General features: G+C 32.7%; 1 protein-coding gene across 1 annotated transcript in view; it reads right to left on the reverse strand.

Moving 5' to 3' along the window:
- LOC107999315 (circadian locomoter output cycles protein kaput) overlaps positions 1 to 20911 on the reverse strand; it is a 50742-nt gene that overhangs the window by 4395 nt on the left and 25436 nt on the right. Inside the window, exons 2-4 of the mRNA XM_062077242.1 lie at positions 3213 to 3379; positions 2656 to 2729; positions 2483 to 2581 (exon numbers count right to left, since the gene is read on the reverse strand). Of these exons, the coding sequence (XP_061933226.1) occupies positions 2483 to 2581; positions 2656 to 2729; positions 3213 to 3379 (340 nt within the window). The remainder of the gene's footprint in view (positions 1 to 2482; positions 2582 to 2655; positions 2730 to 3212; positions 3380 to 20911) is intronic.

Consider the following 20911-nt stretch of genomic DNA (forward strand, 5'->3'; position numbering starts at 1 on the left):
CTCGACTTAGAGGGCACCAGTTATGAAGTTAATAACGAGGCGAAATCGACTGGTTGTATGGGCATTCCACGATTCTATTAAACTCAAGAATACTTGGCAATATAGAGGAAATGAAAAAAGAAAAAAAGAAAAAGAGCAAATAAAAAATCAAGAATCAAAATTTTCACGATAATTAAATTTTCATCATTTTATTCGTCGAAAAGTATATAATAAAATTCTTCAATGAATCAAAATTTAAATAACATTCGTTTCAATTTGCGAAGAAAAGTCATAGAACAGAAAAAATTACAGCAAATATCTTTGATCCGATATTCTCTATTACTTTTTAACGTCGTATGGAAATGAAAACGGAATGAATATTGATGATATTTCGAGTTGTTATACGAGTAGAAAAAAAGAAGAAGAAACATCTTCTTGTGAACGATTTCTGAAAAATAATTCGCTTATCGTTGAAATGGCGAACATTTTTTATATCGTTTCAGTTATCCTAGACAAAATAATATGCTCTTGTTTATTCCGTTCATCCTTGTATACAATGCTTCTATTAATTTTTTATCTCTTGTTTCTTTTTATTTATTTTTTATTTATTTATTTATTTTTTTAATCGCATACATACATCGCATTATTTGTATCTGTTTAAATCCTATTGATTCCGTTCGAAATAATCCGAGTCCGTACACGTGCGACAAACAATTCGATTGAAAATCGAGTTCGGATCACGTAGTTAACTGATTATTCTTTACATGAACGATAAATGAACGATAAATAGGGAATGGGAAAAAAAATATAATAAGACAACGAAACAAGGAATAAAAGAAATAATACATCGATGAATCGAACAAGATAGAATAATATCTTTCATTGTTGTTTTTCTTGGGGAAAAAAACATATTAACGAAAAATACTTGATTAATAATTTTTTGAATTTATCGGTTTGTCATTATTTATAAATTAATAAATATTAAATACTTTTATATCTTTGATAAAATCGAGATACACTTTAAACATATTCGTGAGATATTAGAAAAATTAGATAAATATCATTTATTTAATCTTATTTTTAGAAAAAAAATATATTTTTTATCTCTCTTACACCGAATCCCTTAAACGTTGATAAAAATAATTCTACGAAACGGGGGGAAAAATTCCATTAATAAATAATGAATTAAACAATATGAAACCGTGAATAATCCATGCAAGATTTGATACGTTGAAAAAAATATTGCAGGTGCAGAGTAGTTACCATGATGGCCTAGTTCGTTTGATCGATAATTTGGAACTCTTGGAAAGAGTTATGTTTCATTGCAACTGCAATTGGATCGCTATTGAAGCGAAGAATTAATCTCGCGGGAAAAAGTTTAATAAGGATAAAACAAAAGTCTTTATCATTTTATTAGTTAGAATTCGTTGAAGAAAGAACTAACCGGCTAAAACTAGAAAGAAAAATAATATTTTTATAACAATAAAATAAAAATTTCTGAATCGAGAAATACGAAATAAATATTTTTATCGCGTAAAGATAAATTTTTTAAATAATAAAAAAGGATTATAACTATTTTATAATAAGTAGAATAAAATAGTTGATTATTATTCGTTGTTGTAAAGTATAAAATTAAAATTGAAAACTGAAAATAAATTCTTATTAGAAATATAATCTGCTTTCGTCGAGCAGAAAACCGTATCACGAATGTGTGATTTGATATTTTAAAACAAAGGGTAAAGTTATATTCCTTTGCGGTTTTACACGAAATTGGGATGAATATCCTATTTCACGCGATTTTTTTCACAGTTTTCACGTTTAAAACACATTCTCTTAAGCGCGTTACTGATTAAAACAGGTTACTTATTATTTAAGAATTTATAACAAGTATAGAAATAAGTTGGTCTGCATTACAGAATGCAAACACCAGTGAAACGGACAATGCAACGATCGCAAAGATTGATAAAACAATGGAAGCATAAATACGCGATTGCGTGTCTATGGCCGTTTACGTGTGTTTTTAAGCGAGTGTATTTTTAAGGACGGATAGCGTGGGATGAGGGTGAAGCTTGAGAGGATAGCGAACAGAGCGGAAGTTTTAGAGAGCACGGATTGAACAGAGTGTCTTAGAGGGTTTACAGCGAGGAAACTTTTCGTGAGAAAGAGGGTTATGATAAGATAGAAAGGATAAAGAAATGGATAAAAGGGAGAAGAAGAGAAAGTATAGGTGATGAAAATTATCCATTGTTTTTTCCTTTTTTTTTCTTCAACATTATTTCAATCCAACAACATTATTTTAATCCATTTCTGAATATTGAAATTTAAAAATTGATATAAATATTAAAGATGAAAGTTTGATGACTATGTCGAAAAAATTTGTAATTTGATATGTCGTAAAACTTATTCAAATATGTTGCATAATATCAGCAAAGGAGCAGTTAGATTTTAATGTTGCAAAAATTTTTTCATAAAATAAAAGGAGCACGGTTAAGATAAAATTTACCTGAGTGTGACCAAGATGCTCTTGAACTTGCCGACTGACGTATACTATTTTCCCGGTGGTCGTGATAACAATAAAGAAGCTCCCGTTTTTGATCAAATTCTGTCACGGTTAACAAAAATGATTTTAACGTGTGTTTAAGGACAACAGGATCGAATCGATTTACGAGTACTCACATCGCTTATGTATTGTTCCAAATCCAGATCACCGAGCTCTCGAGGTAGAAACTCGGATACGCCATGTCCAACGGCTGGAAATGCACAAATCACCTTTAAACTAGTGAACATATTGATTGAACAATTCAATGGAAATCGAGATAATGAGAAAAGAAAAAAGGATCTTTTCCTTTTTGCAATTCAAATAATATTATATTTAATTATCAGACCAATTGTATATTTCTCGATTCATCTGACTTCTCTAAACTATTTAATATAATAATAATAATAATAATAATTTGAATTATAAAAGAAAAAAAGATGGTAGTAAATCAAAGAGTTGAAAAAAAAATCTTATTACGAATTAATTTTTTCATTTGCACCATATCTGAGCAATCTTTTGTACAATATAAAATCTCAATCAATTTCTTTATAGAATTAAATACGAAATTAAAACTTTATTAAAACAAGAAATGATCCTTTTTAAATTAAAAATAATTTCATCACCGAATCTTTCGATTAAAGATTCGTCTCTCTCCGCATTGAACGTATAAAAGTATAATAATTGAATCTCATACTGTAGTGTATTCTGAGGAAATTAGCAGCTAATCTCAGGATAGATATCTTGTCCATCTTCCTCGGGCTTTCGGCGACGGTTGGCACAAGCGCGGCCATCGCCGAGATGTTCGTATTGAGATTGTCTCGGCGTTGTTTCTCCGCCATGTTCCGCGACGCCCTTGGATTGCTATACCAAAGAAAGCAAACAAAAAAAAAAAGAACTTTTGTTTAAATTTCTTCTTTCAACCCTTCTTCGAAGGTGTATCCTAATTTCGTAATTCGTACATCACTCGAAAATGATGGAAGAGGGTTAAACATCGGACGGAATCGATGTCCTACATTTTATTACGGTCGGCCCTTGGCGTACAAGAAGGCTTACAAGACCTTCGAGTCATCGATTTAGTCGGTCGAAATATAATTCGACACTGATGGATTTAAAAATTTATATCATAACGATATCGAGACGATCTGTGTACGTTGATTATTTAATTATTGTAACGAGTATATTTATAAATAACGTGGTTATTAATTCAAAATTATGAATAAGAAAAAAATATAAGATAAATAAAAAGTTTTATTAAAAATATTCAATTATTTCTCGAAACAATCGCTGTTTTAATTGATCGTGGTAGTTTCCATTTAAAAAAGAGAAAAAAAAAAAAAAACTTTTATGCGGGCTCGTGTTGCAGAAATTAAATAACCTGGAGGAAAAAGAACTTTTGAAATAATTGAACAGTTTCATAAAGTTTTGATATCTAGAAAAAAAATTAAATTAAAGTTTAAAAATCAATTTCATCGTTTCGACGTCGTTTTATTTTAAAATAGAGTAAAATAAGTGTAACAATTTAATAAATAATTGTATTTCCTTCTAACACAAGTTGTAATAAATATTTATCTGTAATTCGATATCATTAAAAGAAAAAAACGGATTAAATGTATAATATTTTATTTTAATTTTCTTTTTTCTCCTTTTTTTTATTCACTCACCTTTGGTATTTAAATAGTCGATTTATTTATTCGTACAAATGACGGGCATGCAAATAAACTGCGCACGTGTAACGAATAAGGAAAACATTGCGTGGTACGAACGACAAATAATGCAAATGTTATATAAAATACAACAGTAATGAACGCACAAAATTATCCAAATTATATCACGATTATAACATTTTCAATTATGAGTTATTACATTATAATTGGTCTGCATTAATTCAAACAGAAAATTTAAAATTCCCGCCAAAAATTATATACTTTCTAATAATAGATTTCGTAATATTAATTTTAGAATTAATTCCCTTCGTAAAGATATAATATTTCGTGATATTAATTACCCGCTGCTTGTTTACGTTTAGCGTACATTACAGTTTTAAGAACGTTTCGTAACGAGATAAACAAAATAAAATATCTTAGATAAAGAACAACAACGAAATAAATAAAATATCAAAGAACGATGGATTTTAAGTAAATCTATTTTCATATTACTTGTTCGAAATATGTTTATCGAACAATCGTTACAATCCTTTCAATTCATCTTATTAAATAACAAACAATTAATTACTCAATTACTATAAAAATATTAACTTTCGAGACTGTCTCATAAAAGTTACTTTACTTCATCGAAATAGGATCACTCCTCCATTTACTTTTTCACTCGAAACATCCCATTCTCCCTTTCCACTTTCGATTTTAAATCATCGTTTGAATAACCGTCCAACGACAAAAGGAGGCATTGAGAAAAAACCGAAAAGCTGCGTCACGTGTTATAGAGAGCATCAACCAATCAACGAGCGAAATGGTCTAGCCTGTAACGACCCTCTTCACTTTGAAACAAATTCGAAGGGAAATATCCGCCGCGTGTCAGATCCAAATCTGTTGAACAGAGATGCGAAATAAAATTGTAATAATCGAAATTAAAAATAAAGTTACTTCGATATGCGACTTCATACATTATTACGTTTCAAAGCATCGAACAAATCGCAAATAACTAGTACGATCGAGGTTATACGAATCGACTATAGCAGCTACGAATAAACGTTATTCGAGAATTTTTTACTTGATGTAACTTAATTTTCAACTATTTTCCAACGCTCAATGTTTTGATGTCGAAAAATTAATTAGTTAAATTCTCGAGCAAACTTGCTTCCAGTAATTTATTTATAATTTTATTTACAAACTGTTCCAATAATATTTATCCGCAGCCATTAAAATTGATGTAACCACAATCTTCATAGAGCTACGATTAACTGCGGTTATTCGACGCTTTGAATAGCAAATTATTCGAATAACTTATTGAAGTAAATTTATTCTTAACTTCAACCGTTGAAATTTTGTTTGTTGCTTTATCGTAATGATTTCTCCTTTTTTTTTTCTTTTTGCATCCACGACTAACGACACAAAGTCTGTCATTGAACCTTGAAACCCGATTTTTTCGTAGATTCGAAGTAGATTCGTTCAAATACAGAGAGAGAGAGAGAGAGACAGAAAGAGAGAGAGATTCGAAGGTTAAACGAAACGTTCGATCATTTTTAGTTTCGATGATTACGTTTAAAAGTTCGTGTCGCCGATTTGTCCACGTTCCTCGAGTAACGCATCATTTTAATCGAATATTAATAAAAATTTGGATGACGTAAGGAACCGAAATGGTTCGACTCGACGAGCGATCCTCGTGAAAGCTGTTAGAACTGGTTGCAGTGTATCTTGCGTATGCGAGATATATATGCATCGTTCGAGCAAAAATTCAACTCGATTACACGGTTTCTTTCGTGTTTCCATGCTTAATTCTTTCTACTCGATCCTTATCTTTCTTAAACAATTTTTCTTTCTTCTTCTTCTTCAGAAATCATCAAAGCGGATATGATTTAAATTTGAAACTTAATAATGCTGTATCAATCATTTTGAAAATTTCGCGAAAAATTGTACGGTTAACCTTTTCGCAAGATTGCGTAATATCGAACGAGACGAAATATAAGAAAGAGAAAATAATAATTAAAATAATTATGTAAAATACATCCTGTTAAATGTATTTCATATTTTATGTAAATATAACCTATTTATCAATAACGGTTACGTAACAGCCAATCGATGAAAAATCAAATGTTGAATCTCGTCATCGAAGTGACAAAACATGTTGAGCATGTTGTAAAAAAGAAGAAAAGAAAGAAAAAAACGATTCAACGACCTGTTGTTAGGATCTAGTAACTCCAGCACGGCTTATTCGCGTTGCGTTCCAAAACAGGAAGAGATGAGAAGAAGTATACTCATAAATCTATGTGTTGTTTGATACTCGTACAATGGAACAGCTGTTATGTACGCGTTTATAATCAAGGTCTCCGCTACACGACTGTAATCTACGCCTAAGTTAATAATAGAATCATTGCCGTAGTGCAGTGACGACTTCAAGAGTGGTACTTATGCGTCTCGACGTATTGAAAAATCGCCAATGTCTGTCTGGCTGACATATCAACCGCTCTCTTCAACGTCGTATAAACAAAATCAACCAGATAACTGGCCGACTTCTCTCTCTCTCTCTCTCTTTCTTTCTCTTTCTCTCGAAACGATATTAATATTTCGTTCGATTCGAAATATAAATTTTGAAAAGTTTCGTGAAATTTTACGTAATTTATGAATTTCGAGGAAAATGATTATTTTATTTCATGAAACATAATATTTTGTGAGTAAACTCTGTTTTAACGAGAATCGAGTTTTCAATTTGTGTATATATTGGTATTTTCCAAGTTTCCTCGAGATATGCTTTTGGTTTTTTCTTTTTTTTTTTTTTCTGTTACAATAATTCGCAACATCTTTGTCCTGCGCGTAAGATTTAAGGAAAACTTAAAAAGTAATATAATATTATTTGCGTGAATATTTTGAAGAGTGCAGCAATGTATTTATATTAAAACAAATAAATGGGCATCTAAAAATAACGAGGAACGAATATACAGTTGAACGATGGTCACTCGTCAAAAGAGGACGGTTACGATGTTTCCAAATGCTAAATTTATGTTTTTGGTATTCCCGTTGACCTTTTCGAAGTTTTAGATCAACTAGAAAGAAAATTTAACTCTCTGTATTTGTATTTTATTCTTTAATTAGAGAAACAGAAACGTATATGATTTTTTAATTAGGAAACGGATTGTTCGAGTTGATTTATTTCGTATTTTTCGTACACGTGATCGAAGCAACAATGTGAACTAGTGAAAATTTCGAGAATCATCGAGTTAAGATTAGCCAAACGTTGCACAATAAAAATGAAATAACTAATTTTCGTTAATTATCCTAACACGCTGATATCTGCATGATAACTAAAAACATCTTTCGATGTTTTGACACAGAGAATCTCGATAAAAGAGATAAATAAAAAAAATTCAATCTTGTGTTAAAGTTGTGTGATATAAATTTCGTGAAAAATTCGTGTAAACTTAATACGAATTTAATACTAACAATTTGTTATCTTTTACTACGATTATTTGATAAATCTTGCGATAAATATAAATGATAACTATCGAGAATTTTATTCTTACGTATAATTGAATCATAAAGAAAAAGGCAAAAATTATTATTTTTTTTTTTTTACTTATAATTTGCAAAATTATTTAAATTTGAATTTTATGCATTATCTTTGTATCGCATCGAAAAATTAAATCTTCAATTAGCGATTTGTTTTATTTATAGATAGAATGTGTATTTTTAACATCTTTAAAAAGATTACATAAACGATTAAATAAAATTAAAAGTGAATTCAGCATAAGTAGCTAAAATGTGAATAAGCGATTAGATTTAATATGAAAAGTATCCTTATGAGTTATATAACGAACTTCGTTAACAGTGATAAAAATGTATATATAATTTATATAAATAATAATATATATAATGTATTATATATATTAAAAAATACATTAACTAACACTTTCACGAGACTTGACTCGTTCCGGATTGAATTGCGATGGTCAGGATTTCCACTATCGAAATCGAGAGGCATCGTGTTTCGTTTCATTATTCGAATTATGCGAAAATGTATACGCGACGTGCAACGTATGCTTAAACGTGGATTCAATTTCACACACGTTTGCAGTTTGTTTTTAATCTATAGTTTCGAATTGAAATCGTATAAACGATGTATACACAGTGTATGCAAAATATTCGAGATATTGTTGCAATTTTTTACGAAAGAAATTTTCAAAATATAAAAATTATCTAAAAAAATCTTTAAAAAAAATATTACTAATTGAATAAAACTGAAATCTGATTCACATTATCTCATTACGAAGAGTTAATTACGATTCTCAGAATGAGTTCTTTCGGATAGAAAAACGAACGTTCCCGCATGTCTTACGTCATCCATGACTTTTTTCCATCGTGTATCTGGTGGCCAGACGAGCTGGAACAAAGATACTTCAAGTTGAAGAAAAAGTATGTGAAAAAGATCTGTCATAAAAGACCCATACTAAACCATCATATCTATTTCACATCATATGACTTACCAATGAAAACTGACAAGACAAAGGACAAGAGATAAAGAATATTTAACTTATATTTAATTTCATCACATGATTCATCTAATTTTATTTTCTTTAAAAGATAAAGAACAAAGATCAAGTTAAAGATAATAAATTTTTCTTATATTTGCAATGAAAAATATATTTTTTTTAATTTCTAGAATATTACTGAAAAACTTCTAAAGATCATTTGTTATAAATCAATATTAATTTCGAGAATGCATTCTTGATAATTGCCAAAATAAAAAAATCTAAAATTATTCAATTTGATACATATAAACATTATCCAAACTCTTCATGAAACTTTCGATTCGCAGATTTTTTTCTTGAAATCATTGTCTCGAAACAGTCTAATTTGTCGCGTGTCTCGGATTCGTATAAGCTAGAATCGTCTGCGAATTGGTTTCATCGTAGCTCTTTTTCCAAAGCTAGAAGCGTCAGAAAGATTTTCTCATACTCTCGTTCCATGCCTGCTCCATCGATATTATCACACACGCGTCGCCTACCAACACGCTTACCGACAGAGTCGTCCGCATAGAAAGCTAGAGAACAGAGACGAGGCGAAATATACGCAAGCGAAACATAATCGTGGCACACGTGATGCGATGCGGTTAGCATACGCACACATATACAGATGCAGACAGCGCGGCAAAGTCCTGGAGTTACACGTTGGATAGGTCGGGGCACCGTGACGAATGAATCGATGCACGTGGACGAGACGACTGGCTTTAATACAGCCAAACCCTTCTCTCCGATCCTGGGCTAACCCAACCGACCGCTTTGTTTTATTCAAGAGCGTCCGTCATTTTAAATATGGCGAACCAGAATTTTCATAATCCGGTATCTGCGTATAATTGAAGTTTAAAATTTTCGATTTTGGATTTTTTTAAAAGGAACAGTGGAATTTTAGATTTTGATCCCTAAAATATAGATATTCTTATTATTCGTATTATATTATTTTTGAGATATCTATTTGTCTGTATTATTTATTTATAGGTTAAGTGAAGGAAAAACTAACCTATGGGACTAATTGTAAAAATTATTGGAAGCGTTGAAAATTTTTTACTAGATATTATTACACTTTCATAGATTTTTCGAAGCAATAAGTTTAAAATACTATTTCTGTTAAGATTGTTAAATAAAAAAAAAAACTTCGATATTTTTACTATTTTTACTATTACTCAAATTTAAATTTCCGTAGGAAAATTTTTATTTAGACAGAACTTAAATATGTTTCCAATTATTTTTATAATACTATTCGATTTTCTTTTAGAGAAAACCCGGAAGTATGAAATTTTATAATTATTAATTATAATTATCTAATGAATATTCAATTACGTCGATCATGTGGATTTGCGCGCGCGTTCTTTATTAAATGAACATTAAAATCGATGGTAAAGCGATTGAAATTCTGACGCAAGCAGAGGAAAAGAGGAAAATGAGAGTTTCGTTGGGGAAGGAGAACTTTGAGATTGTTTATGAAACTAATTCATTATAATATCGAGAGTAGAAGTGAAACAGGAATACGGAAGGTTAATTGTAATCGCTAGAGACACGAGTAAACGATCGATGAATTTAATTGGAAATGTTCGCTCATTTGAACAATCGATCGAATATCGCTCCGATAAAGATTGACTGAGAAATTGCTTGTAAATTAGCAGAGTGTGGTCGATAAGAAGCAATGAAAAATAGCCGATAAATTGACGAAACGTTCGGGATAAAAAAAATTATACGTTGATAATAAGTGTTATCATTTAGTGACGTTTGAGAATTTTTCAAAGATTGGCTCGTTCTTCTCTCGTCGCCGCGCCCAAACACCTTTAACCCTTATATTAATATCTGAATACCTACTAGATATATTTTTATCCTCATTTTTGCTATCAATTTATATTTTTAAATTAGAATTTTATTTCGAAAAATTTATTAGTACAATATCGAAAGTTTTGAATACTAACATAAAAGTTCCCAGTCCAATAATTAACTCTACGTAATGATAAAGCGATTTTATTATCTACATAAATAAATAGTAAAGCGATAAAGTTAATTGGAGTATAAGAATTAGTCAAATTTGGATGTACTGAGTCACTATGATCCGATTATTTATTCGATTTTCAGAATGTTTCAATAGATTAAAACATTGGAAAATACAGCAAAGCTCGAGAACATTGGTTGTTCAGCTTGACGCTCGAAAGAAAGGGAAACGAAAAAGTGCAAAAGTTTCGAGGACCGAGTGAGGACCGAAGGTTCAAGGTCGAAAATATTTCATCGTTATCTAAAAAAACGGCATTGGTCGCGTCAGTGTCTACACACGATACGACGCCGTTTATAGCGATGATGTTTGACGGAGCGACGAGCATGAAAACAATGCAGTCTTGGACAAGAAATCACTCGAATTCCAGAATCCCGGTTTCCAGTCCCAGTGATCGATGAATCCCTCTGTTTTATAATTTTGACTGGATAACTTAACACGTTTCGACGTATTTTTACGGTTTTCAGAAGACGTGGCATGCATAAGGAAGCGATTAGAAAAAGAGGAATAGCTTCGATCTTCTCGTCACGAAACCAAAAAATGTCAAGAAATCGTTGCGTCTATTCATATTATAGTTGAATTTACTATAGTATCTTCAATTGAAGCCATCGTTGCAACCATTTCAGGTCTTGCATTTTTCTTGATTTCTTTTTGCGAACTGTACTTGTTAACTGCCGTGAATTGTAATTATGAACTTTATTATCCGATTACGAATTCTCTCTCAACTTCGACTCACGGAATACTCTCCGACTATGTAAATCCATTTAAAGATTCAAAGAAAAAAAAAAGAAAGAATCGGCAATCTCGACTCTATAGACTCTACAGACTCTATAGACTATTCGAGTCTTTAAAAACTTCAAGATAAACAACACAAGAACTAAAACTAAAAAAGCTCTATTAACGTGCGCAATCCGATATTGCGCATCACGAATCAAACAACATCAAGCATCCACTTATTAAATACACTTGAATTCGAAAAAGAAATCTCATTTTTCTTTTCTTTTCCTTTCGACATTTTTCCCTCCATAGGTGGATAAAAAAGATATATCATAGAAAAATAGAGACGCTATACTACTTCTCGAGTGTACTTCGAAATCCACGTACGCTATAAGAATTACATCTATCTCTCGATCCATTGAAAACCGACTAACCACCAAAGTAACTTTTAACTACATCCCCTCCTTTTTTATATAGCAATCACTCTCGTGTACTTCCGAAATATGAGCACGCCAATCCATGCAAGAATTACACCTATAAAATTATCCCTCTGGAAATTGAAGCGACGATCCACTAAAGGTAAGGTTTATCGGGCCGCTACATCATTGCCACTGTTTTTTATTTAGAAGTCGGGGGTAGGTTTATCGGAGCGAACGATCCATCCGCTCGATCCCCTTTACTTTCGCTTTCTCTCCTCCCGTTTCGCATTGGTTCTCGCGCGGGGACGCGAAATCCATGACCCTCCCCGTTCTTCCTCGCTCCGTCTGGACGTCAAGGCCTCCAGACTTTCGACCCGCCTATGGGGGAAGGGGTTGTTGTCGGAACGCGGGTTCTCGCGAGTGGAAAGGACTGCGTTCGTTCACCGATCGATACTCTCCCGGTCTACGCTCCGAGAGATGACGAGGAGAGGTGTCCAACCCTCCCGCGACTCTGCCTCCCTGTGCCTCGTACGCGTTCAAGGTCAACCTGGGGATACAATCACCAAACACGTTGCACGCGATCTCTTTTTTTTTTCCTTTCTTTTTCTTTTCATCGCGGAATGATTCGACGAGGTGTCATCGTTGAAACGTGCGTGATGAATAATTGCGATTAAGGAGCTGAAGATCGGGAAGATAATTTTTGAAAAATTGTTGTTCTAAGAAAGGAATTTTCAAAGAATTTTTCGTGTATAGTATGTACAATATGCTCCAGTTTTTTCTCACTATTTTCTTATTATTTTATATTTGTTCGAATTTGATCATTAATGTTCCAACGATTCCAAATTCCTTCGATTCCAAACACAAAAGAGAGTGTCGAAAATTTGTCAATCAATCTGAAGAAAAAGTTGATAAGGTCCATTGACGAAGATTATTGTATATATACATTTAATAAGGATTTTGATGAGATTCGTGATATAGTTTGATAAAAAGGATTAGTTAGTGAAGAAACTAATAAAAATATATATACGAGATTGTAATTATTAATCAGCAAAAAAGGATATTATTAATATTCCATAATTAAAGAATAATATCTAAATAAAAATTAAAAATTATTTGAAAGTAGTTATTTTAAATTAGGTAAAGATGATTTAATTCGAATATTTCGAACAATTTTATGAAAATCTTAGAACGTTTATTATATTGAAGGTGTTTATAGCGATGCTTTTCAATTATTTCTTGTCGATGTAAAAGTGAAAACAAACTGCGATAACTTCAGCGATAAGGCTGCTCTTGAGATAAGAATTGCTCGCGATACTGCATAACTGGACTTTTGTTTACTTTGTTATTTTGTGCGATTTATTTCAACTTCGAGAATAGATAAAAAAAAAATAAATAAATAAATTGCGATAAATTTGCGAATGTTATACAAGACTGTTATACAATTTACAATCATAATACTTGGATATTATTCAAGGTTTGATTCGGTAACATCATAGATTAATAATTGCACTGTAGCAATTAAAACGTTAACTGCTATTTTTTTTATTCTTCAAGGTTTAATTCGATAACATTCATTTCATTCGATCGTGCAAAACTTGTCTCAAAATCTCGAGTAATTTTGAAATTTTTCAAATAGGAAAGAAATATTTCCTTTTTTACAACTTCCTAAGCCATACAATACAAACAAAAATATTATATTATTCATAAAATCTTAATAATCATCAATTCGATAAATATTTCGAACATATTTTCAAAAAGATAATATTCGAAACATTTACTAGCCAATAAACCGAAGCGACAATCGTCCAAACGCGGAACATACACATACAACGCACACAGTACAGAGTGCAGTCCGAGCAGCTTCGCATCGAGCATCCACACACACTTAAACTCGGCATCGTGAAATTCGGGCGGTGTCGGCGACTGCGTTGTAGCCGTTTTCGTCGTCCTCGTCGACGTTGTGTCGGCACCGTCGCGATCCGCGTCCTGCCTCACTGCGAGCCTGCGTGAGCCTTTCGAATTCGAAGCCCCGGTCAACAGCCCCGAATTCTCTCTTTCTGCTTCCTCTGTTCGCCCCCTCCCCTCCCCCCTCCGCAATTCACCAAGCAAAACCCTCACCGATCGTCGCATCCCGTCTCCCCCGCTCTTCCCACCTCCAATGCTTCCCCTCCATCGTCGCGAAACTACTTCCCCGTCCTATGAAACCGAATCCCTTTTGCCGTAGTTCTCCCTCTCCCTCACCCTCTCTCTCTCTCTCTCTTCTCTTTTCATCTCTCCACCAATCCATACGCTCATCCTTCTCCACTTTACTCGTCGTCTCTTCGTTTTCCATTCCACACACAACTTTATACATCTCCTCACCGTTACCGCTACCACGCTCGTTCCGTCTCTGTTCCATTCAAATCGTCTGATCGTTTTCGTCTCTCTCACTCAACCGAGAATCGTAAATCATCGCGGCCCCTCTTTCCTCCGCCGACGAACACACGCGCGCATACACACGTATCCAATCGACCAGACTTTGTCCTCTCTTTCCTTCAACTTACTTCTCCCCCCCTTCGTTGTTCAACCATTCGTTCCATCGCGACCAGCACACACTGTCATTTTGTTTCATTATTTCTTAATCGAGCGCCTCCTCGTTCTTTTCGATTGCTCTTTTTATGTTCTCTAACGTCGCTCGTATTCGCGAATCCACCGTTTCTTCCAGCCACGTCCACCTAGGTATTTTTCTCTCTCTCTCTTCCTTTTCGAAGCACGAAACGTTTTCGGGCGTGGTTTTTCTTCATAAATATGCGCGCGTTGCGTGCATCAGCGTTTTTGTAAAATTAGACGTCGCTCGCCACCAGGTGCGCTGTTTCGTTCGTAAAGCTTTCGAAGATTTGGCGGGCTTCGCTGTTGGAATCGAAATTAAACCAACGGGTTTCCACGATTGATGCACGGGAACGAGGTCTATTTAAGGCGAGGTTTCTTTTTAAGTTGCAATTTTCTCTCGTGATTTTACAGACGGTAAACAAGCAAATTAAACGAATCTTCGTTGACTTCGTGGAATATTATTTTTGGTAGATTCATTTGTCGGCCACGCATCGTAGAGATTGTGGGCGACTCGTGATACGGATTTAGAATTTGGTTTTTGGCTGCGATCGTTGGATCCATTAATTTGTTTCTAGAATATCCATGTAGTTTCGCAGAAACTATTTATGTTATTCGAGTACGAGACGCGGGAATAAAAAAAAAAGAGAAAACTGACCTACGAAACAGTGCCATCTATAACACTGGAAACTTCGAAAGTTTAATCGTGTTATTAATAATAGTTGAACTCTTATCTCTTGTATTTTTTTAGTTCAGTGATTAAATAAAGTAATATTTCTATATATTTCCTTTTTATTTCTAAGAAATATAGATAATCAATAAGCTTTTACATGCAAGTTGAAACGCTTCTTCAAAAGAAACATTTGAATTGATACCGAATAATGTCATACGATCTTTGAAAGATCTGCAATGCTTTTACGAAATGCTTGAATATTTTTTCAAAAGGAATTCTTTCTGTCTTTAATCTTTTGATATTTTTCGAGCTAACGTCAATAACGTATCTTTTTAACGGAATCACGTCAGATTATTGAGGTATCAATAGAAAAACAAATTCTTCTTTTTTATATGCTCAAAAACAATTTTTTATCGAGATAAATAAAAAAATTATAAATAAATAATTATCATAACATCGGTAAATATCCCAAATTTTCAAACCAATAATAAATAATCTAATTTTCACATTTTTCTGTTTAAGGCGAGAATTTTTATTCGCCACGGTGAAACGAAATAATCTCTCGTTGCTATAAAATTATACATACACTTGTAACTCTCGTTTTGGCGGTGTGTGAAACCGCAGGACACGCCTTTCGCGCATCCTTTTCATCCTATCCACCCTTCTACCATGCATCACCCCTCTCTATCTCCCATGAATCGCGCTCGACCATGACCACCCTTCGTTAGGGTGCGTGAGGGTGGTAGAGGAAGGTGACCTTCGCAACGTTGCCGTCGTTCTCCCTTCCCAACCCGAATATCCTGGCAGGGAAAGGGAGAAAGGAGCGAAAGGGAGAGCTCCAGACTGAAACTCGTGGAAGCCACGTTCCAATGCTAACCTCCCTCCTCCAACCAGCCTACTGTCTGGCTCGGTTTTACACCAGGGAAAGGAGAAACGTATTTCACGATGCGAAGTTACATTTAACACGGCTTCAATGTCGAAGTAATGGATGAATTACTCGTAATTTTACACCGCTTTTACGAACCTTTCACGAATGGATGAGTTCTTGAATATACAAAGGTTAATTTCGAGAATTTTGAATATAGTTTAAATATAGTCTCCCGAAATTTTGTAAATACGTCAATGATGTATACATTGTCGTTAAATTTAGATATGTTTGAAAGCATTTTTTTATAATTATGAAAGTAATCGTTTAATAAATGTTTATTGGCATTGGTAATTATTTCGGATAAAGAAAATAAAAAATTATTAGTCTTTAATTATAAATAAATTTAATATGTGATTTTTTTATGAAATTTTTCACTATTTCTAAATTTTTGTGATACAAATGTTCAAACAAAATGAATAGCAAATTTCATCCAGGTAGATTAATTTTTTCTTGGAAATTTTTCTTTCTGAATATAATGTAATATATAAAAGAAAAAATATAGAAATAAATTTAGAAATGAAATACTATTTCTGATGGAGTTCTATAAGCCGATATTCCTTTTATCAGAAATGCCAAAAAATCGTGACAAACTTTGGACATATTATTTTAATAATGAAAAAAAGAAATAATTGTACGGATTAAAAATGTTTTCGTTGAAATTTATTTTTTAAGTTATAAGCAATTTCGAAGGGTGATAAAATAGCATCTTGAAAAGCGAAATAATAAAATTCCGCTACAGAAAGAAACGTTAGAAGTTCGCAGTCTTAGCGAAAATTGTTCGCACTGCGGTAGAGGAATGCATAACTTGCTACATTCGCTACGATAAAACGAATCTATTCCCGCAAAATATCAAAATCGCTATAAATATTTCTCAATACCCATTTTTAGATTTTCTTTCGTTTCATTAATTACGCTCGTAAAATTTTTATTCTTTTTTATTCAACGTTACATTAATAAAAGATAAAATTATAGAAAAGAGATTGTAAATATCGAACGTATATTTATAATTTTAATTGCCAATATAAAAAGTCGGAGTACAATGGAGTACAAAAAATAAATGGAAACAGACAACATATACAGACGTGAGTGAAATCTCGTTTTACACGAATCAAGTTCAACTCGAACTTCACGTTTTTGATTAAAGAAAATTATCTACTACTTTACGAAGTTGTACCGGTTATTACATAATTCTCATAAATTTCTATACTCATCGTCCACTTTCAATTCATTAGGTTAAATCAAGGAAAATTCGTAAAAAATCCCGAAACGATATTTCAAACCGAGTCAAGTAAAGATAAATGTAATCTCAAGTTGCACGAGTTCGAATTGAATTGAAATAACTAATAGAAACAAAACCGTCGTTCAACTCGGTGCAATTGCATTTCATCGGCATTACACGCACGAAACCATTATTCCAGTTACATCTCTAATCTATTAAAATTATGATTGTTCGTAAAACGAAAATTCCTCGATTCCTCGAGCCATCACGACACTCGTACCGCTTACAGTATTCCATAAGCGTACGAGTTATGCAGTTTGGATTGGAAACAGAAGCTTACACGTGTCGTGCAATCGCGAGGTTCCTTACTTAAAAATATCCGATGAGAGAAAGAGAGAGAGAGAATATATGCACGCAGTTTGTTTTACGAAAGTTTCGCATTTTTTTTTCTCCATTCTTTCATCGTCTTATGGAGAATTTTCTTTTGCTCGATTTTCAGAGTTGTAAAGAAAATAGATATAGCGATTAACTATAAAAGATTTTAAAGATTTTAAATAAAGAAGAAATATATCGAAATTTTTACAAACGAGAATAGAAACGAAGGAAAAAGTAATAATCATTGAAAGGCAAAAATTTCGAACGAATCGGGAAGAAACGAGTTGAAAAAAAAAAGAAAAAGAAAAAGAGAAAGAAAAAACGTTAAAAATATCATAGCCCCTCTAATTGCGTCAATTTGAGCCGGGTTGCCAGTGTTCCTTTTTTTTTTTCACTGTTAACGAGGCAAAATACTAAATTGTGAGCTAAATTTGCGCCGATTGTCGCCGAAAAATCTTGATCGAATTTTGGAGGCGGAGGTTGCGTATTATTTTGGGAAACCGCGACACGTTGAAAATTGCCGTACTTATATAGCCCAGCCGGCTACTCGCATTACGAATAACGAGCAGATATCCCTTCTGAATGGTTCGAACGAACGCGGTAATAATGTCAAATGGATATAATGATTTTCTCCCACGTATTCGTTCACGTTACCGTCTCATTCCACGCTTTTAATCCTATCTCTCTTTATTATATATGTATATACATATATATATGTATATATATATGAATTTTTATATCAAACGAACGCGCATTATATTTCATTTCTCGCTGGAATCGATACTTGATGTTAAATTTTTACATCCGTTTGAGAAGATTTTCAATTCCTATTTTATCGATACGAACTTCTTTTAGAAATAAACGAGATTAGTTTATAAATGAAATTCGCATATTTTTTTGCAATAATATAAAGTATAAATAAATATAGAATAAAATTTTGAAATAATTTACTAACTTTTCCAGGATTTTATATCCACTATGCTATAATTTTGGTGTTCAAAATGAGGAAATTTAATCTTATCATGTTTTATTTTTGTATATATGCATATAACATGTCGCATGACGCTACTATATTATTTATTTTTTATCAAGGAACAAACATAAATTCGAGGTTAACAAAATAATTTCGTTCAGTAACGAGCAAAATTTAGTTGAAGTTATAAATAAAGTCACTTCGATAAGTTATTTCAATATTCGAAATTTTTAACTACTTACCTTTTTCAACGGGTTAATGCCCAACTTTTACAATAAAATTTTTTTACGAGGTTTTCGAAATTCTAATATTGAATTGTTGTACAGATGGATTTTATATTTTGCAAATCGATTAAACAAAAATTTTCATAATTAATCGAAATCTACTTTACCATAATGCAATAACTAATTCCTAGGGTATCTAAAATCTAGGGAATTTTTAAAGTATCTAAATTCCCTTTGTTGCGCGATCGATGTTTAATTTAATCGCAGAATCGTCGAAAGAAAAAGGAAGATGCAGACGATTTTCTCCTTTAAAAAAGAAAAAGAAACGAAAACACGTCGAATCGAATTTGACCAGCATCGAAAAGATGTCGAAGCTGGTTGTACGGATCTTGTATATACCCTCTCGATTCGACGAGACAAAAGCGCGTGACGCGAATGTAATTTCTTCGCACACGAACGGATACGGACTTCCGACCATTCTTTTCCGCCCTTCCTTACCGAATTTCCGCGTGTATGTGTCTCGATGATTTTCAATCGAGCCACGTTCCACAATGGAGAGACAATGGAGTCGCTCGATGAAGATGCGATGAAATCGAACCGAGAGTCACATTTTTTCTTTTTTCTTTCGATCCTTGAAACACGATGATATATATCGATAATTTTTCTCCCCATCTCTTTTCATTGTTATATAAAATAATACGAATAATATTATTATATATCGATTGCAAAGTAAGATAATTGTCCTAATTAAATCGATATTTTTATATAATTTTGAATTAAAGATTAATACATTTTTATTTGCTCGAGATAATAGCACGTTTATAGATTTAAAAAAATCTAAATCGTTATTTATAATACCGTATAATTGATTACACAGTGCAAAAATGAATAAGTACTCGAATGCGAGAATAAAACAATTTAGCGATTCTGGTGTTGGATTTCTCCTAGATGCATAAATATCCCTAAGTCTAGTAACCAGTATATCTCACAGTGATTCACGCGGCTCGTAAATCTCCCTTTCCTTTCGCTCCAAGTATCGCGACAAGTATTTTTATGCTCGAAAAAGAAATATCGCGACGCTCGATCGTGGAAACATGCAACAAAATGCACGCAACCAGCTGGCGTGCTTTTAATTTCGATTCTCTCTCGAATCTCTAATTACGCGGGGTTGTAATTAAACCGAGCCAGTAATCAACGCCTTCGAGCGATTAACGTCGCGTGTATATAATAAAAGGCGCAATAAGATTTTCACTTGGCTTAATTGTGCCGCTAGATGCGTGCCCGTTTATCGAGGAACAGTGAGAATATTATCATTCCGTCGAAAATACGAATACACGAAGAACTGGTTTTCTATGATTGAAAATCGATCGATTCAAGTAAAGAGAAATTAGTAAGAAAAAGAAAGAAATTAGAGATGACGGGTTCATATTTTGTTTTAAATTTCCCGCCGCAACGTTTCCACGATATTTGCACAATTTGAATATCTCGTCGACGAATAAGCGAGAAAAAGAAAATCCGACGAGTTTACATTTTTCTTCTTTTTCTTTTCTTTACTTATTCGATTAAGATTTAAAACGAAACTGGGAACAAAATGATATATTTGCGAAAGCGAAATGAATATTAATTGTATAAAGATTCATAAAATTATATATGGAAATTATAGAAGAATATTAACTGTATAAATGAATATTAATTGTATAAAAATTATATATGGAAATTATAGAAGAAAAATGGATGATGATCATGATGAACACGATGAAAAAGTCTTCCTCATTTCCATAAATAAACACCACGATATATAAATCAGTGCTTAATAGAATATTAAAACCAATTGAAATTATCTATGCAAAATTGCGCAAATCGAATAATAAATTAACATCGTTATACGCTTGATTTTTTTTTTTCTAAAACGCATTAACACTTATGCACCGACTTTTTGCACAAGTGTGTCAACGAAAATATTTCATCCATCCAATTTTATTTACTTTCATTCCGTGGTTAATAATAACACGATTACAAGTGGAGAAAGAGATCAATAGATACAATTGTGTTACTATTTGATTCTCCTCGTTCTGCGCGCG

This window comes from Apis cerana, linkage group LG7 (genome assembly GCF_029169275.1).
Source record: "Apis cerana isolate GH-2021 linkage group LG7, AcerK_1.0, whole genome shotgun sequence".
Lineage (NCBI taxonomy): Eukaryota > Metazoa > Arthropoda > Insecta > Hymenoptera > Apidae > Apis > Apis cerana.